A 19434-nucleotide genomic window follows, 5' to 3' on the forward strand; every position below is an offset into this window, starting at 1 on the left:
GTATGGGCATAGAGAGACTTCCAGAATTCCCCAGAACAGGCAGCTTGAGCCCGTCCTGTCTGGGTATGAGGGTGATGCTGCCTGTTCCGTGAGCTTCAGAAATTGGGGCTCAGCCTTGGGGGCCACAGTGTTGGATGCAGGAGACGAATGATGGTGCAGGATTCTCCCCCCTCCCCAACCCCCTCAGTATCAGAATTAGCGTCATCCCAAAGCCTGCATGAGCTATGGGGAATTCCTCCTCTTCCCAAGATCCCTCACCGTCCCTGAGTCCCCTATGACTGCCCGTGATTGTCACTTGTAACCTCTGAGCCATCAGCCCCAGAAAGAGTTGACGGAAGATTTTGCTCTAATTCCATTTTCAAATCCAGGCTCAGAGCCACGGGAAAGGAAGTGAGGTCACTGACCTAGGGTCAAGCCTGTGGCGGGTTGGGGTCCTTATGTGGGCCTGGCCTGATCCCCGAGACCACATGTGGTTCTCTGAGCACTGCTGAGCACCAATCAGGAGTACTGCCCTGACACCCTCAGGTGTGGCCCAAACACCACCCCCACCATCAAACTCAAAAAAAAAAAAAGAAAATAAACAAATGTCAACTTGTCGATACTTCGGGCTGAGGCTTCCCCTCGGTTGCCCTCTATAATAACTATTCAGAGCTGCTTTCTTTTTAAAGCCCACATCCAGGGAAGCTGTTTCTTTCCCCGCTGGCACTGGGTGCTGATGCGCACGGGTTCACCCCAGTCTCTGATGAGGCTTCTACCCGTGTTGTTTTTTGTGGCCCTGACGCTCTCTTTGAAGGCTGGGGGCAGGGCCTGGGGGCAGGGCCTGGGCCCAGCTGAGCAGAGGGGCGGCGCCATGCTCTGTGCTTGACCCAGGCGGCTCCTCTCTGTCAGTGAGGGACTCTGGTTTTCAGGCTGAGGGTCTCAGTTGTCCGCATGAGGTGTCTGCCCGGCTTGCAGCACGTGCCAAGGGCGGGAATGGGGGGGGGGTCAGTGTGTGTGGCCCCCTGTTTCCTCTCCCCCTCCTCCCACGCTCTCGCTCCCAGAGGTTTTCACATCGTGACGATCACGAGTGTTAGGGAACAGGCATCGCTCTCTCTCGTTCTGTCGTTACTGCCAACATTTCTTAGCCCCTTTTCGGAGGGGAGCGGGGGACTTCCCTGCTCCCCTCTCTCTCCCTCTTAGCGTCACAGAGAGAGGTTGGCTCTGTTTTCATTCAGTGGAGAATCCCTACCAGCACCTGCTGTCCAATCAGGGCCCTGCGGAGCTGGCTCCCGTGACCCCTGGCAGTGGGCAGTGATGCCCGAGCGTCCTGGCCTGCAGGTGCCACTTCGCCCAGCATCAGCCCCCAGCTTGCCCGCGCGTGTCTCGGCGGCGCCCGGCTGGGTGATCTGGAAGCCCAGCCCTGGCCCGGCCGTGCTAGCCCCGCGGCCCTCCCTGTTGTGTCCGGGCAGGTACAGCACCAACGAGGGCGAGACCTGGAAAACCTCGGTGTTCTCCGAGCAGCCGGTGTTCGTGTACGGGCTGCTCACGGAGCCCGGGGAGAAGAGCGCCGTCTTCACGGTCTTCGGCTCCAACAAGGAGAACGCCCACAGCTGGCTCATCCTCCAGATCAACGCCACAGACGCCTTGGGTGAGCGCCCGCCGCCCCGAGCCCGCGTGCTCCCTGCGTGATCGCTGGCACGAGTGGGAATGCATGCACGAAAAACCGTTTTTTCCGAATCCGTCGTTCCAGTCCCAAACCAGCAAGAAGCTGCAGGGGGACAGAGAGGGGTCCAGTGCTTCAGGGTTGGGGGGCACCCAGAGCTGCCAAGGATCTCAGCGTGACCCCCCAGTCAGCTCTAGGCCCCCCCCGCATGTCCCGAGTCTTGGTGCCACTCTCCCCTCCCGCCCGCCGGGGAGCCCAGCCCCGTGCCCTGTGCAGGAAGTGGAGGGACGGGGCTGGTCACGAGTGCCGGGGTCTCGGTCTCCGCCCTGCAGGGGTCCCCTGCACCGAGAATGACTACAAGCTGTGGTCGCCCTCCGACGAGCGGGGCAACGAGTGTTTGCTGGGGCACAAGACGGTCTTCAAGCGCCGCACCCCGCACGCCACCTGCTTCAACGGCGAAGACTTCGATCGGCCCGTGGTGGTGGCCAACTGCTCCTGCACCCGCGAGGACTACGAGTGGTGGGTTCTGCGGGGTTCTGTGGGGTTCCGCCCAGGCCACGGGGGCGCCAGGAGCAGCCATGGCCCCACGGAGGGACAGCGGGTCAGGCAGCTGGACGCTCGGGGCATCTGTGCTCCTGTTAGCTCTCAGAGCCGTGGGTGGGGGCGGGGCTGGGACCCGGGAGTCGGAGGATGCAACTCGGGACCCGAGAGCGCTGGGTTCCGGACTCTGCGGGCAGCAGGAGCCCGGCAAGGGGGCCCTCACGTGCGAGGCTTTGTCTAGAGACTTTGTTTCTCCAGTGGGAAAAGACTTACAGGTCATCCGCTGGGCTGACATCCCAAACAGAAGAAGTGCAGGCCTCAGGCCCGGGAGTGGGGGGCTTGGGGGGAGTCTGGGTGGTGTGTGGACACGGCCCGAGCGTGGACACGGGCTGAGAGCGCGAGGCGTCGAGGAGATTTGTGCTGTTTTCTCATCACTTTGCGGGTCTGGGACGTCCCTAACTCGACTCAACTCGTTGGCCGATCCCGTTGCCCAGGAAGGGGCAGCTGGAGGGTCTTGGGGTGGACTGTGGCCTTGCCGGCTGGAATGTTCTGGTGTGGAGCGCGCGCCATCTGCCTTGGGAAGCCAGAGGAGGGGAGCTGGCCGGCCGGGATGGTCAGGCGGTTTCTGCACAGACGGGGCCTGGGGGAGGGGCTGGGGTGCGGGAACTGAGGCCTCTGCTCTCCCCACCGACCCCACTCATACCCCTTTGTTCTCTGCAGCGACTTCGGCTTCAAGATGAGCGGAGACTTGTCCCTCGAGGTCTGTGTTCCGGACCCCGAGTTCTCTGTGAAGGCCTCGTCCCCGCCCGTGCCTTGCCCCGTGGGCTCCACCTACAAGAGGACCAGAGGGTACATCTCACACGCCTCTGTGCCGGGGCCAGAGGGGTCAGCCCGGGGCCTTTACCGGGCGGGTGTTGGGGCGCTGGTGGGCTCTGAGCCCACTTGCCCGAGTCTTGCTGCTCCTGGCATGAAACTGGCACGGGGCGAGGCCTCGGCTCGGGGAGGCTGGGACACGCTTGCCCGGGACGGTGCCCTCCGGTGACCGTGCTTCTACCCTCTGGCCCTCGGGGGGCGGCAGGTACCGGAAGATCTCTGGGGACACATGCAGCGGAGGAGACGTGGAGGCGCGTCTGGAGGGCGAGGTGGTCCCGTGCCCCCTGGCAGGTAGGCGCCGATGCCTCCCAGGTCACCATGAGGGCCTCACGCGTCCCCCACGGTGCCCAGGAGGTGGCCCTGGCCCCTGGGGGAGAGGCAGGTGGACGGATGGTGAGCACTGCTCTGCTCCCTGCCCAGCTCCAGGTGGGGCCGCCCTTGGCCACTAGGGGGCGCGCTGGGTGGCCGGGCTCAGGGCAGCCCTGAGAGTTGGGCAGCGTCCCCCCTGCCCATAACCAGCCTGACCGTACGTGGCCTAGAGATGGGGGGCACTGCTGGGGTCTGGCAGGGCGGGGTGGCACCAGGGCCTGACTGTGCCCAGGTGGTGCGGGGGCCTGTACACACGAGTATGGCTCTAGCCCTGGGAGCTCCGTTTCTGGCCCCTGCAGAACACTTTTTTGGGGAGTGGATACTCTTAAGTGGTGTTCAGGGGTCACTCGTGCTCATGAGCGGGGGGGGGTGCCCTGGAGGTCCAGTGACTCTGGTCCCGCACTTGTCTGCCTGCTTTTCTCCCTCGCTCTCCTGCACAGCATTTTTTTTTCTTTTTGGGTCATACCCAGTGATGCACAGGGGTTACTCCTGGCTCTGCACTCAGGAATTTCATCTGGTGGTACTCGGGGGACCATATGGGATGCTGGGAATTGAACCGGGGTCGGCTGCGTGCAAGGCAAACGCCCTCCCTGCTGTGCTATTGCTCCAGCCCCTGCACAGTATTTTTTGTTTGTTTTATCTTGTGTTTTTTGGCAGGCGGGTGGGGTGAGGGGGAGGCACATCCAGCAATGCCCAGGGGTCACTCCTGGCTCTGCACTCGGGACTCTCTCCTGGTGGTGCTCAGGGGCCCACATGGGCCTTTCGAGGAGTAAAGTCGCTCTCCTTCCTCTCTGATCCCTGGGATATCCCGACTCCTGCGCGGTGCACTTAGGGCCGGGCTGAGAACAGTGCGCCTCTTCCAAGGGTGGCACCGAGAGCCACCGCGTGCCACCTGACCCTCAGCTTAAGGTGGGTGGGTGCTGCTCTGGCCTCGGGCTGCTGGGTGAAGCCCCATGTTGGCTGGAAGAAACGGGAGCATTGGAAGGAGGCTGAGAGGCTGGGCAGAGGCCCACTACTTTCTCCGCCTGTGTCTCCACAGAGACATGCCCTGGCCACTCCCACTACCTCCCACCCCCCATGCTGGGGATGGCCACAGGCGTCCCCTTTGCATGCAGCTGACCCCAGAAAAGCTCCCTCAAACACTACAGGAATGTCCTTAGGGTCCAGAGCCAGGAGTACCACCAGTACCATGGGGTGTCACCCCCTGACCTCCCTCCCAAAGTGCCGTTATCTGGAGTGTGCACTTGAAATCAGGTGGCTAGTGCAGGTCATTCACGAGGCATCGGGAAGGTCGGTTCTGTGGGCATGCAGCCTTGGGGCTGCCTTATTCAGAGGATTCAGCTGCCAGCCGGGGCTCCCCCCTGCCCCTGGCAGAGTCAGTGCCCTGGGGTCCAGGGGGGTCTCCTCAGCCTGGGACCCTGAAAGGCCACAGCCTCTGTGTCTCTGACAACACAGGTGGTTTAGGGTAGTGGGGAAACACGTGTGGTGGGACCTTCCTGCCACCACTGCCTCCCCCCCCCCCCCCCGTGACCCCGGGTGCATTCCTGCCTGCCCTGTTTGTGCGATTAGGTTCCTCGTGGTTCTTCATGGCCCACGGTGCGAGTCCGTGCCAGCCCTTAGGACACTGACATGGATCCTTGGTGGTTCCACTGGAACATTTTGTATGCAGTCGAGAATGTGTGTTAGGGCACTTGCCTGGTTTGGGGCCAAGCTGGGTTTGATCCTGGGAACCCTACATACATTGTTCCTTGAGCCCTGCCAGGAGTGGCCCCTGAGCACAGAGCCAGGAGTGAGCCCTTTGGGGGCCAGAGTGAGAGCACAGCGAGTCGGACGCTTGCCGTGAGTGCGGCTCACCCAGGTTCAGCCCCTGGTGTCCTGTAGTGGCCCCTGAGCCCCTATAGGAGTGGCCTCTGAGCACAGAGCCAGGAGTCAGCCCTGAGCAGCGCCAGGTGCAACCCCCCAAAAAGAAGCAAACCTCAGCAACCTCATCCCGGTGTGGCCCCCAACAAAAACTCAAGCCCCAAAGAACACAGGTGGCGGCTTTGGGGCAGTGGTCACTGTGTCCTCACTTGCTGCAAGTGCAGGGCAATGGGTGGGCAAGGGGATTTGGACCCTCGGGGACCAGCCTGCAGGGACAGTGGTCTCGTGGGACCGAAGCCAGCCGGCGGGTGACATTCTGCTCAGATGCTCCAAGACCATTGGCCTCACGGCCACGGACAGGGCTTCGGCATCAGCCCGGGGAGCGGGAGAACCAGAGAGAAGCGAGTGGCCGGTCAGCCAAGGCCACTCGGGAGGCGGTGGGTAGGTCTCCGGGAATCGGGGTCCCTGCCGCCAATCCAGCCCTGCGTGTCTTGCAGAGGAGAACGAGTTCATCCTGTACGCCACGCGCAAGTCCATCCACCGCTACGACCTGGCCTCGGGGGCCACGGAGCAGCTGCCGCTGACCGGGCTGCGGGCCGCCGTGGCCCTGGACTTCGACTATGAGCGCAACTGCCTGTACTGGTCCGACCTGGCCCTGGACCTCATCCAGGTGGGCTCGGACCCCCCATCCCGTCTTCCCGCCTTCTCAGGATGCCCGGGCCCAGGGCGGCTGGAGGGTGGGGTCATGGGGTCACTTGGGTGAGCTTCTCTGGTCTCGCTGGCCTTGCTGTCGCCCAGAGGGCAAAGGGGGCTGCAGAGGGGGGTCTCCCTCGCCCTCTGGGAAGACAGGACACAAAGGTGCCCGGGGCAGCCCCTGCTTTCTGCCGTGTCCTCGGCCACTTCTCGTCCCTGCCCCTGAGGGGGACCCAGTGAGACTTGCAGCTCCAGGCCCCCGTCGTGATTCGCTTTGTGTGTCTCAACCCGGTGGCCCCGTCAAAAGCCAGGAAGTGAACCGATCCCCGCGCGGCCCACAGGCTGCATAGACGGACCCCCAACCCGTGTGTTTTAGAGCAGAACTGTGGGGGGGCAGGGAGCGCTGAGCATGTGCTATGCAGGCGGCAGGGGTGGGGGGCCCGGTTCCACCCCCAGCACCGCCAGGAGCAGCCCCCGAGCACGGAGCTGGGCGGAGTCTCTGAGCACTGCAGCACTGCAGGTGTGGCCCCCGGAAGTGAATACTGGGCAGCCGTTTGCACTTTCCCCAGTGTCCGTCGCGTTCATTGAGGGAAGCAGAGGTGACAAGTGGTTCTCTTTGAGGGGGGCGGGGGGGTCACACCCGTCTGTGCGCAGGAGACCATCTGGTGTCTCCAGAGGGATGGAACTGGGGTCTGCCACGTGCGAGCCAAGTGCCTTCCCCGCTGCACTATGCCTGGCCCCCGAGTACCACTCAGACCCACCAGACTCTGCGGCCTGGGGGTGGGGGTGGCGTCGAGGCCACTGCTTCAGCAGGCAACAGCAGCCAAGTGCTCGGAGTGTCTCTGGGGAGGAGAGACAGGAACGGGCAGATCCCGGGGCTAAAAGCAGCTGGTTTCACTCACAGCGGAAGCTCGGGCTGGGGGGTCCTGCCAGGGTGTGATGCAGTAACCGGTGTCCCTTGGGGGTCCTGTTGAGTCACAGACAGGACTGAGCTGTTCGGGCACCTCAGAAATGTGTCCAGGGGCACCCACCGCTCCCCTCCCCTCCCTCCTCCCCCCACCCCAGCGCCTCTGCTTGAACGGGAGCTCCGGACAGGAAGTCATCATCAGCTCCGGCCTGGAGACCGTCGAGGCGCTGGCCTTGGACCCTCTCAGCCAGCTGCTGTACTGGGTGGACGCGGGCTTGAAGAAGATCGAGGTGCGCGTGGCCTCCCGCCGTGTCCTGGGTCTGGGGGCAGTGCGTGTGGACCCGCCATGTCTGAGTTGTCTGGGGAAACGGTCTGGGAGATCCCGAGGGGGGAGAGGCCGGAGAAGGAAGGAGGAGGTGAGGGGGTGGGTGTCAGCGCCGTTGTCTAGGGGGGCGGCCAGCCCTGCCAGGTCTGTGAGCTGTGCGGGCGGGGGAGCCTTCCGCGGGCTCACCGCCATGGGTGTCCCCCCCCCCCCCCGCCCCTCTGTCTCAGGTGGCCAACCCGGACGGCGACTTCCGGCTCACGCTGCTCAATGCTTCGGTGCTCGATCGGCCCCGGGCGCTGGTTCTGCTGCCCGGTGAGGGGTGAGTGGCACAGCAGGACGCTGGCTGGACCGGAAACGGGCTGAGAGTCTGTGCTTTCCCAGACGCACTGTCACGGGCTGGCCGAGGTGCCCAGCCAGCTCGCAGCTCAGGTCACTCCTCCCCACACCCCCGGTGGCCCCTGCAGCCCCACCCGCCCCCCTTGTCTGCACCCTGAAGTCCCCACTGGAGTCCAGGGCTGTGCTGGGTCTGGGCTGCTCCTTCCTACCTGCCCTGGCTCCGTGCCGAGACCAGGCAGTGATGCGACTGGAAATTGGGGCTCCCAGGAGGGCCGCCTGGGCCCCCATACTCCTGCTTCTGTTGCTTTGAAAAGTGTTGCATGTGTCAAAGATCATTTCTCCGGAGCCCATGTTGCTGTTTGGCTTCCTCCTACTGTTTTGTATGTTCCCCATGACCCCCTGGCCCTGTGGGTTGCTGTTTGCATGTGTGGGTGTGTGCATGTGTGCGTGTGTATATGCCTGTGTGCATGTGTGTGTGTGCATGTGTGTGTGTGCATGTGTGCAAATGCATGTGAGTGCATGTGTGTGTGCTTGTGTGTGCATGTGTGTATGTGTATGCCTATGTGCGCATGTGTGCATGTATGCATGTGTGAGTGCATGTGAGTACATGTGTGTGCGTGCGCATGTGTGCGTACTTGTGTACATATACATGTGTGCACACATGTGCGGGTGTGTGTATGAGTGTGCATGCGTGTGTGTGCATGTACCTTGGGATGAGCATCCTGTGCACATCGGCTGTGTGTATTCTGGTGCTCTCCCCAGCTGAGTCACAGACTCGTGGGGTTCATAGCCGCAGATGCAGTCCCAGCCCCCCGTAGCCGGCTGCGGTCGTTCCTGGGGGTGTCCCAGTGCAGGGCAGTGGGCTGATGGACGCGTGTTCTGGCCCGCTGAGCAGAATCATGTTCTGGACCGACTGGGGCGATGTGAGGCCGGGCATCTACCGCAGCCACATGGACGGCTCCGGCGTGTTCCGGCTGGTGTCCGAGGACGTCAAGTGGCCCAACGGCATCACAGTGGACGACCAGTGGGTCTACTGGACCGACGCCTACCTGGACTGCATAGAGCGGGTGGCTTTCAGTGGCCAGCAGCGCTCCGTCATCCTGGACAACCTCCCGCACCCCTATGCCATTGCCGTCTTCAAGGTGGGCGCCCGGGTCCCCCGCTGGGCCGCTTCTGCACCCGTGTCTCTGGAGCCGCGTGTCCGATTTCTAGAAACCAGCTTGTCTCTGAATTCAAGACAGTCTTTCCGGCCCACCTGGGGTGCCTAGCAAAGGGTCCGGGGTATGCCCTGGGGTGTTCAGGCCCAGGTCACTTGCCGTGAGGGGTCCCGTGCACCTGTGAGCATCAGGACCCTCCTGACTCGTGTCACGGTCTCTTGTGCGTTTCCTCATGTGCTTCCCCTGGGGGAAGCCCCCAGTCCTGTGTTCCCAAGGGAGCAGGGTCGACCTTGAACCCATGTGGGGTTGACCTTGAACTCTATCACATGGCTGACCTTGAACCTGCCTTACTTGGTCGGCTTTGAGGTCCCACCGCATGGTTTCTTGTGGGCGATTCCTCGAGTGTGGCCGTTAGGGGGAGGTTTGGGACAAAAGCCCCGACCCCTGCATCCAAGAGGGACACTGACCGGGCCGATCCCGGGGTCCCGACCCCTGCTCTGGCCCGTGTGCCTGTGGCAGCCGCCGGCCTGACGCCAGGGCTTTGCTTTCCAGAACGAAATCTACTGGGACGACTGGTCCCAGCTCAGCATCTTCCGTGCCTCCAAGTACAGCGGGTCGGAGACGGTGGTGCTGGCCGGCCAGCTCACGGGGCTCATGGACATGAAGATCTTCTACAAGGGCAAGACCCCCGGTAAGTCTGGGGGTGGCTTCTGCTCCGCGCGGGAGCTGGCAGCCTGTGCCCTCATTGCCACGACAACACGCACATTATTTAATTTCTTCCTAATGACATCTTAATTTCCTTTCTAATGACACGCGAGCAGCTGGCGGGCGACGTGAGCGTGCCTGCCGAGTGCCGTGCGCGGGTGGCTGATCCCGCCCCGCTCCTGCCTTCCGCTCCTTCCTCATGGGTGGCCTGGTGACGCCGCGGCGGGTGTGGGCCTTGATCCCTTTCGGGAGTGGGCTACACCTGCTGTCGGCCCCTAGTCTGTCTCTGCTTTTCCCCGGCATCTTCTCCCGGTGCCGTTCAGGACCCAGTCACTGAGCTGAACGTGGGCCCCGCTCAGGGAGACGTCCCCCTCTTCTCTCGAAGGCGGGGCCTTGTTTTCCCTCCCTCTGTGGTCACCGTGGCGTGCCCATGTCCTGGGGTGTCGCGTGGAGGTGACAGTGCCAGGCAGATGCTCTCGAGGCTGCCCACTCGTGCCAGCAGGTGCTCACAGCGCATCTGGGGAGAACTGCCAGCAGGTGTAGACGGGAGCTGCTCCAAGGATGTTGGCAGAGGGGCCCAGGAGGTGGAAGGTGCTGGGCTCCAGGCCCTGGTCTGATCTCAGCCGGGAGACGCCTGCAGGACTGAGCTGACCCACTGGCTTCCCAACCTCCCCCCTGCAGATCAGACCCTCTTATCCCCTCGGGGTTAAATAGCGCCCTGGGCCTGCCGACGCTGCTGTTGACAAACCGTTGGGTTCCAGCGTGCAGCCAGAGATCATGGTTGGGAGTTGGGGCCGGCCGTGGAAACTGGACGCCCTGCAGCTGGCCTCCCGGAGCCTGGGTTAGACTCGGGCAGCGCAGGAGCCGGCCAGAATGTCAGCAGGACACCAGGCCCGTCTGAGCGGTTCCTGTCACGACACGGGCTTGTTCCCAGGCCCAACCGTTGGTGTGGAGTGCTTGGGTATGCGCAGACGTGCTCCTTACCCTTGTACCTGACTGGTTTTCCCACAGTGGCATGGGCACGGAGTCTTCATAAAGAGTGTTTTTTTTTTCTTTATTCATTTATTTTTTGGTTTTATTTTTGGGTCACAGCACCTGGTCACGGTATTCAGGGGTTGCTCCTGGCTCTGTTACTGAGGAATCTCTTCTGGCGGTGCTCAGGGAAGCCGTATGGGATGCCGGAGATCTAGCTCAGCCTCAAGAACGTTTTTCCTTGTATAGAGCGTTGCTTGGCATGGCTGATGCGTCTCAGCTGATCCCACGAAGGATTAAGCTATTTCGGAGCGCTTGGAGTTCTTTTCCGGCGCCCACTGTAAGCACGTGTTCAAGCATCATCTGTAATGAAGGCAGATACCGGTCACATGGCGTGGATTAATTTTGCTACTCGTCAAGGGGGTAGATGATGACGCGAGATAATAGCCGTTTGGCGCCTTCCCGGGTTCTGGAGGAGGTTTCCAAAGAGGGAGCAGGGACCGTCCTGTGTGAGCCTGGGTCTGGCCCTCCCCAGGGGACGCCCTTGGAGACGGCTTCTGGCTTTGTGCTTCTCCAGAGTGGTGATCGCTGCACGCAGGCCAGTTCCCGGGACACGGGCTGTGATCCTGTCCTAGGCCCGGACTCACTGGGGGCTCCTGGGAGCCCTTCCAGGGTCTCGGGACCCGACACTCCCCTTTTCCACGTTGTAACTTGGAGGCAGCCTGGACGCCCCTGCTCTGTCCTGGGGCCTGTGTCTCGGGGGTCCCAGTCCGGGCTTCACCCCTCATCTGCTGTGCAACACTCCGTTTGGGTTCTGTTCCGTGGCGTGCCCGGGTAGGCGGCAGCGTTTGCTCCGCTGGTGAGGCTAGCAGTGCAGTCCTGTGATCGCACTGACGTTATTTAAATTTTTAAAAATTTATTTTATTTTTGGGACTGGAGTGATAGCACAGCAGGTAGGGCGTTTGCCTTGCACGCAGCTGACCCGGGTTCAATTCCCAGCATCCCATATGGTCCCTTGAGCACAGCCAGGAGTAATTCCTGAGTGCAGAGCCAAGAGTAACCCCTGTGCATCTCCAGGTGTGACCCAAAAAAGCAAATAAATAAATTTTTAATTGAATCCCCATAAGCTACACAGTTACAAAGTTGTTCGTGACTGGGTTTCAGTCATATAATGTTCCAACACCCGTCCCTTCACCTTTCCCACCACCAGTGTCCCCAGTTTTTATCCTCCTGCCACCTCCATCGCAGCCTGCCTCCATGGCAGGCCTCTCTCTCTCCTCTCTCTCTGTCTCTCTGTCTCTGTCTGTCTCTCTCTTCCCTTTTAGGCATTATTGTTTTTCAGAACCGGGACTAAAAGCTTATCATGTATATACCTCGACTATATTCCTTTACCTACTTTCAGCGCTCACTTCTTCGCTAATGATCACTTCCAACTATTGTCCTGTGGTCCCTTCTCTCTCCTAACTGCCCTGCCTCCTCACCCCCAAACCCGTGGCAGGCTTCTAGCAGCCATGGACCACTGCTCTTGGCCCTGCTTTTTCTATCCTTGGACGTTAGTCTCAAACTATGTTTTTTTATATCCCACAAATGAGTATTCTCATTCTATGCCTGTCTCTCCACTCGGCACGATACTCCCCATGTTCATCCACGTATCAGCAAATTACATGACTCCATTTTTCCCTAATGGCTGTGTAGTATTCCATTGTGAAGTTGTGCCATAGGACATCTATGTCCCATGTTGCATTGCACATAGGTGTGCAGATGGCGTTTCTTCTGTGTTGGGGGGGCCCTGGGGCATATTCCTAGAAGTGGCAGCAATATCACTGATGGCATTTTATTTCAAGAGCCCCCCCCCGGGGTGGGTGCTTTGGAAACGGTCTGTCATGGTCCCATTTCTGGGCACGCTGGGTGCTAAGCTGCACTTTGAGTTCCAAGCACATATTTGGGGCCTTCGGGCTGTTTCTCCTCAGTGATGGTTCCAGGTCCCCCAGAGCCTCGTTCTGGACAGGATGAAGCAGCCTCTGCCCACCGCACACAGCGGCTGAAGTGCCATTTCTGCTGCCTATGCCTGGGTTTTTTGTTGTTGTTGTTGCTGTTACTATTATTGTTTCCCCTATAGTGATTCAGCCTTTGGGGGGTGATCAGGCTCTTTCCTGCATGCCTAGACTTCCCCGTCCCTGGCCTTGCCCCCAGCTCTCTGATCGCTTGCTAACCCCCACGCTCTGTTCCTTTGTACCATAGGGGGCTAAATAGCTTTATGATTTAAGGCTAAGAAAGGCCTTTCCATCTTATTATTTTTGGGGGCCACAGCCGGTGGTACTCAGGGCTGACTCCTGGCTCTGCATGCAGGGATCACTCCTGGCGGGGCTCGGGGGACCATAGGCAGCGCTGGGAAATGGACCGGTGTGGGCTGCGTGTAAGGCAGGTGCCCTCCGCCGGACTCTCTCTGGCCTCTGGAGCCCTGTGTCTGCACATGGCAGTGGAACGTGGCGAGGGGCCGGCACAACCAAAGCTGGTGGCTACCTTGCCACATCACTCATTAGGAATGACCCTCCCCCCCAGCTCACAGTCAGGGTGAGGGTGGAGGGTGTGACCGGGATACTCAGGGCTGCCTGGAGTAGCCCCAGCATAGAGCAAACACCCGCCGCACGGTCCTGAGGCTTCCATGCCCAAAGGCGATGCCAGGCTTCTTGCTGTGACAGGCAGGCTCCTGCCCCCTCGCCTGTGTCCATCCCAGGAAGACCTGGGGCCAAGAGATCCCCTCATCATTGCCATCCACAGAGATTCTCCCCCAAGAGAACCTTGTCTCAGGGCTGTGGAGACTTGCTCTATCTTTGGAGAGCCAGATCAAAAGGACAGGCTGGACAGCTGCCAGCGTTTCCCCATCAGCAGGGGGCAGTGTCTCTCCTCTGCCTTTCCCATCAGCAGGGAACGGGGTCTCTCTTCCTTTGCACACCAGCAGGGGGCGAAGTCTCTCTGTCTTTGCCCACCAGCAGGGGCGAAGTCTCTACCATCACTCACCAGCAGAGGACAGTGTCTCTCTTCCTTTGCACACCAGCAGGGGGCAGTGTCTCTCTGTCCTCACCAGCAGGGGGCAGTGTCTCTGTACCTTCACTCACCAGCAGGGGATGCTATCTCTGTACCTTCACTCACCAGCAGAGGGCAGTGTCTCTGCCCTCATCACCAGCAGGGAGTGGTGTCTTGCCCTCACTCACCAGCAGAAGGTGGTGTCCCTGTACTTTCACTCACCGGCAGGGGGCGATGTCTCTACCCTCACCAGCAGGGGGCTGTGTTCCTCTACCTTCACTCACCAGCAGGGGGCAGTGTCTCTCTGTCCTCACCAGCAGGGAGCCGTGTCTCTGTACCTTCACTCACCAGCAGGGGGCCGGGTCTCTGTACCTTCACTCACCAGCAGGGGGCAGTGTCTCTCTGTCCTCACCAGCAGGGAGCCGTGTCTCTGTACCTTCACTCACCAGCAGGGGGCCGGGTCTCTGTACCTTCACTCACCAGCAGGGGGCAGTGTCTCTCTGTCCTCACCAGCAGGGAGCCGTGTCTCTGTACCTTCACTCACCAGCAGGGGGTGCTGTCTCTACCGTCACTGAACCTCAGGGGGTGGTGTCTCTACCCTCACTCACCAGCAGAGGGTGCTGTCTCTGTACCACCGTCACTGACCCTCAGGAGGCGCCGTCTCTCCTCTGCAGGGAGCAATGCCTGTGTGTCCAGGCCCTGTAGCCTGCTGTGCCTGCCCAAGGCCAACCAGAGCTGGAGCTGCAGGTGCCCAGATGGGGTGTCTGGCCACGTCCTCCCGTCAGGGGAGCTGCTGTGCGACTGCCCGCGGGGCTACCAGCTGAGCAACAACACCTGCGTCAAGGAAGGTGCGTCCCCTGCCCGCAGTCCTCCCTCTCGCAGCCCTGGCCCCGGCCCTGGGCCCGTGCTCCCTGCTCCCCTCCCAAAGTCCCGTGGTCACACCAGCCTGACCTCCTGGGTTTCTCTGGACAGACCCCTTCCTGCTGTCCCCGCATCCCGCGTCCCTATGTCCCCGTGTCCATGTCCCCGTGTTGGTGAGGGACTGTGCCAGGCTCCGTCCCTTACCCTGGACCTGAGCCGCCGAGTTTCTTCTCTGCTCCTCCTCGCCCTTTCCTGTGCGGGGCACCCTGACCCCAGCCCAGCCCCCGGCTCCTGTTCTCCCGGGGCCTCCAGGAAGGGGTCTTGCTGCGGGGAAGCCCCCGGGGGACCGCCTCCCGCCCCCTGGAGCCCTAGTGGGGGCCTCACTTCCCTCAGATGCACGCTCCAGCCTGTGACACCTGGGCCCCCTCCCCCACTGTGTGCCGCCCTGAGCACAGCCCGGTGTGTGCCTGGTCACCCCATTGCCGCCCTCAAAGAGAGAAGAGGGGCCGGAGCCATAGCACAGTGGGGAGGGCGTTTGCCTTGCACACGGCCGACCCGGGTTCGATTCCCAGCATCCCGCATGGTCCCCCGAGCACCGCCAGGAGTGATTCCTGAGTGCAGAGCCAGGAGTAACCCCTGAGCATCGCCGGGTGTGACACCCCCTCCCAAAAAAAAGGAGAGAAGAAATAGACACGTCTGCCCTTAGGTCTGGGGCTCTCGCTCTCCCAGGCTCTGCACCACTGTGGGCTACTCAGCCCCTCACAGGCCTCCTGTATCCTGACCCTGCCCCCTCGGACACCTACCTGCTTCCCCGGGGCAGAAGCCTCAGGCTACAGGAGAGTCTTGGTTGGAAGGCCGAGCCTTGTGTCTGTCTACACCCGCGGCTGTGTAGAGTGCCTAAGGTTGCTGTGGGGTGTCTCAACTGGCCTTGTCCCCGTGGCCAGCCCTTCCCCTGCCCTCTGGCTGTCTCCGGGCGGGGTGCTGGTCCCGGCAGCGCGGCTGAGTGCCTGTTTCTGCGCCCAGACGATGCGTGTCTGCGGAACCAGTACCGCTGTGGCAACGGGAAGTGCATCAACGCCATCTGGCAGTGCGACTCCGACAATGACTGCGGGGACATGAGTGACGAGAGGAACTGCCGTGAGTGCCGGTCGCGCCCCGGGCCCCTTGCGTGGCTGGACACACGCGCTGTGCCCGGAGCGGGGCAGACGCGGATCTTGGGAACAAGCCTGCGTCAGAGCAGGTGGGGAGGGGGCTCTGGGGTTCCCCTAGGCCTAGAGGGTCACCCGAGCACCCCCGGGGGTGACCCCCAAACGGAATCCATCCACCCCCCACTGGCTCGTGCCAGGAGGTCAGGACAGAGTGTCGGCAGATCCCCCCGTGCCTCCAGTGGGGGACAGTGGCCACTCGCTTAGGCTGTGCTCACCTAGGTCCCCCCAAACCCCCTAAGCGGTCTCAGCTGGGGCCTCCCTCTGGGCTTCAATGGTCATGCTGCCCCCTGGTGCCCACAGGAGGTATTTCCTGCACCTCTCCTTAGGGGTGCTGGGCTGGGGGAAGGGGGTGCCCCCGGACCAGACCAGCTGGGCCACTTCCTGTCTCGTCCTTCTGCTGGGGACGGAGTGACCCTGGGAGTGAGTGGGAGGAGGGTCACCTGAGTTTGAACTCACGTTCACTTCCATTGCGACAGTATGTTCACTTGGGTTGGAGCCATGGCCGGAGTGCTTGGGGTTCACTGAACCCAGGTTGGCCATGTGCGAGGGAGGCGTCCTGTCCTGGTACCACCTCCACAGCTGCCCACTTGCTCCCACTGTCCAGAGTGGGCCATTTGTGCGGGGGGGTCACTCTCAGGAGCTGTCTTTCCCCCCCCCCCCCCACAGCCACCACTGTGTGTGACCTGGACACCCAGTTCCGCTGCCGGGACTCGGGCACGTGCATCCCGCTCTCCTACAAGTGCGACCTGGAGGACGACTGTGGGGACAACAGCGATGAGAGCCGTTGCGGTGAGGGCCGGGGGCTGTCGCCTGCTGGGGCCATGTCTGACCTGGTTCCCACTGTCTGGCTCCTACACAGTCGTGCCTCTCATGTCTTTGTGTGCTCCCCCATCCTCTCTCCCCCTCTTTCTTTCTCCCTCTCCCCCTCCCTCCTTCTCTCTCTCTCATTTATCCCTCTCTCCCCCTCCCTCCCTCCCTCTCTCTCTTCTCTCTCTTCTCTCTCTCTCTCTCTCTCTCTCTCTCTCTCTCTCTCTCTCTCTCTCTCCTCAGTCCTTTGACTTCCTGCATGAAGTCCCCTGAGTTCAAGGCCCTTCGTGAGGACACCGGTGTCAGGTGGGAGGGATGCCCCGTCCCGCACGCGCCGTCCTGCTCTGTCACTACATTTCAGTCAGAGGCTGCTCAGGCCGCAGATTGAGGGGAGATGCGGAGCCTAGGTGCAGAGGTGGGAGGGAAGTGAGAGCAGCAGGACACTGACTCAGACCCGGAGGCTCAGGGCCACCCCACTGGCGCCCGTCTGAGCCGGCCAGACACCCACTGGGTGCTCTGTCCTACAGCCCCTGGCGGAGGAAATGCTTTGGAATGGGCACGTCACAAGTGCACCCAGCACTGAGAGGACCACCTCAACCCCTGCCATCCCCCACTGACAGGACCACCTCAGCCCTCCCCCACCTCAGCAGTGACAGGATCACCTCAGCCTTTCCCCACCTAAGCACTGACAGGACCACCTTAGCCCTTCCCCACCTCAGCACTGACAGGACCGCCTCAGCTTCCCCCCCTCTCAGCATGCAAACATGCAGCCTCTACAGTGTGTGGGTTTCCATGAACACGGCTGCTCCAGAATGAGGGAGGACGGGCTTGTCACCCCTGGGGCCTGTGGCTGTCCTCTGGGCTGGGCCTGGAGGACCTTATGTCCTGGTGGGATCCACTGCCCCATTGGGTTTTGGAGAAGCCATGATGAGGGACTGGGGACAGGAATGGAGACAAGGACAGGGCCAGCATGGGGGTGGGGCTAGGAGCCCCCTCATGCCTGTGTGTCCCCACAGAGGTGCACCAGTGCCGCAGTGACGAGTTCAACTGCAGCTCAGGGATGTGCATCCGTGCGTCCTGGGTGTGTGACGGCGACAATGACTGCAGGGACTGGTCGGACGAAGCCTTGTGCACTGGTTAGTACCCTGCCCCACTGGAGGGCTAGAGTAGGGGTGGATCAGCAGAACCGCCGCCACCTGAAGGTGGGGGGGAACCTTTCTGCTCAGAACCCCCTTTCCCCAGAGAAATGCAACCCGCATCCACCACGTGGCCAGGCCAGAATCAGTTATTGGTGGCTGTGTGCTCAGAACCTTTGACTGCTGCTCCTAAAACCCCCGGTTATGACCCAGGAGCCATCACATGGCGTTTATGTGGACGGGGTTTCTTCCCTGTGGGGCTGACAGGGTTTCTTCCCAGTGGGGCTGACTCTTCTATGAGGCCTGATGGGGTCCGTTCCCTGTGAGGCTGACTGTTCTGTGGGGGCTGACGGGGTTTCTTCCCTGTGGAGCTGACGGGGTCCGTTCCCTGTGGGACTGACTCTCCTGTGGAGGCTGATGGGGTCCCTTCCCTGTGGGGGCTGATGGGGTCCCTTCCCTGTGGGGCTGACGGGATCTCTTCCCTGTGGGGCTGACTCTCCTGTGGAGGCTGATGGGGTCCCTTCCCTATGGGGGCTGACGGGGTCCCCTCTTCTCTGTGGGGCTGACTGTCCTGTGGGGGCTGATGCCTTCCCTGTGGGGCTGACGGGGTCCCCTCCTCTCTGTGGGGCTGACTCTCCTGTGGGGGCTGACGGGGTTCCTTCCCTGTGAGGCTGACGGGGTCTCTTCCCTGTGGGGCTGACTCTCCTGTGGAGGCTGATGGGGTCCCTTCCCTGTGGGGCTGACGGGGTCTCTTCCCTGTGTGGCTGACTCTCCTGTGGGGGCTGATGGGGTCCCTTCCCTGTGGGGCTGACGGGGTCCCCTCTTCCCTTTGGGGCTGACTCTCCTGTGGGGCTGATGGGGTTTCTTCCCTGTGGGGCTGATGGGGTCCTTCCCTGTGGGGCTGACTCTTCTGTGGGGGTTGACGGGGTCTCTTCTCTGTGGGCAGCCATCTCTCACACTTGTGAGGCCTCCAACTTCCAGTGCCGCAATGGCCACTGCATCCCCCAGCGCTGGGCGTGTGACGGGGACATGGACTGCCAGGACGGCTCTGACGAGGACCCTGTCAACTGTGGTACGTGCAGACACTCTGGCCCCGTCAGTGCCGGCCGCGGCCGAGCCCTGGACAACTGGGGGTCCCGTCGTGTGTCCCAGGGCGGTTCCCAGACTCCCCCCGATGGCCCGCTCCGGGTCTGTGTGCCGTGCCGGGGTGGGGGCCTGGTCCCTGACAGGCACTCGCCCCCTGCCGGCCCGTCACGGGCCCCTGCTGCGTTGCCTTGCAGAGAAGAAATGCAACGGCTTCCGTTGCCCCAACGGCACGTGCATCCCGTCCAGCAAGCACTGCGACGGCCTCCGGGACTGCTCCGACGGCTCTGACGAGCAGCACTGTGGTGAGGCCCGCCCCGCGCTGCCCCGGCCCCGCCCCGGCCCTGCCACAAGCCCCGCCCCAAGCCCCGGCCCTGCCCCTGTGGCCCCCAGCCCCGCCCCTGCAGCTCCAGACCCCTCCCATGCTGTCCCTGGCCCCGCCCCACCCTGCCACAGGCTCCGCCCCCAAGCCCCAGCCCCGCCCTGAGCTGTCCCCGGCCCTGCCCCTGCTGCCCAGGCGCCGGCCCTGCAACTCTGGCCCCGCCCCATGCGGTCCTTGGCTCCGCCCCACCCCGCCGAGGCCCCATCTCCAAGCTCCGGCCCCGCCCCCGCGGTCCCGGCCCCGCCCCCTCGGCTCTGGCCCCACCCCCGCGGCCCCGCCCCCGCCCCCGCGGCTCTGGCCCCGCCCCAGGCCCCACCCCCAAGCCCCGGCCCCTCCCCGGCCCCACCCCCACACCTGCTGGTGATGGTGGTGGGTGACCCGGGGTGGGCCCCCCTCCTCCTTGCAGAGCCGCTGTGCACGCGCTTCATGGACTTCGTGTGCAAGAACCGCCAGCAGTGCCTCTTCCACTCCATGGTGTGCGATGGCGTCGTGCAGTGCCGGGACGGCTCGGACGAGGACCCGGCGTTTGCCGGCTGCTGTGAGTGCAGTGG

General features: G+C 62.4%; 1 protein-coding gene across 1 annotated transcript in view; it reads left to right on the forward strand.

The window, feature by feature from the left end:
- The window catches only part of SORL1 (sortilin related receptor 1), a 75296-nt gene that overhangs the window by 34413 nt on the left and 21449 nt on the right, over window positions 1-19434 (forward strand). Inside the window, exons 13-28 of the mRNA XM_055130405.1 lie at window positions 1449-1627; window positions 1975-2161; window positions 2903-3031; window positions 3261-3346; window positions 5782-5954; window positions 7043-7174; window positions 7437-7528; window positions 8441-8687; window positions 9255-9393; window positions 14081-14254; window positions 15291-15404; window positions 16142-16264; window positions 17299-17418; window positions 18365-18490; window positions 18699-18806; window positions 19290-19421. Of these exons, the coding sequence (XP_054986380.1) occupies window positions 1449-1627; window positions 1975-2161; window positions 2903-3031; window positions 3261-3346; window positions 5782-5954; window positions 7043-7174; window positions 7437-7528; window positions 8441-8687; window positions 9255-9393; window positions 14081-14254; window positions 15291-15404; window positions 16142-16264; window positions 17299-17418; window positions 18365-18490; window positions 18699-18806; window positions 19290-19421 (2261 nt within the window). The remainder of the gene's footprint in view (window positions 1-1448; window positions 1628-1974; window positions 2162-2902; window positions 3032-3260; window positions 3347-5781; window positions 5955-7042; window positions 7175-7436; window positions 7529-8440; window positions 8688-9254; window positions 9394-14080; window positions 14255-15290; window positions 15405-16141; window positions 16265-17298; window positions 17419-18364; window positions 18491-18698; window positions 18807-19289; window positions 19422-19434) is intronic.

The sequence above is a fragment of the Sorex araneus genome, chromosome 3 (assembly GCF_027595985.1).
Source record: "Sorex araneus isolate mSorAra2 chromosome 3, mSorAra2.pri, whole genome shotgun sequence".
In the NCBI taxonomy this organism is placed as follows: Eukaryota; Metazoa; Chordata; class Mammalia; order Eulipotyphla; family Soricidae; genus Sorex; species Sorex araneus.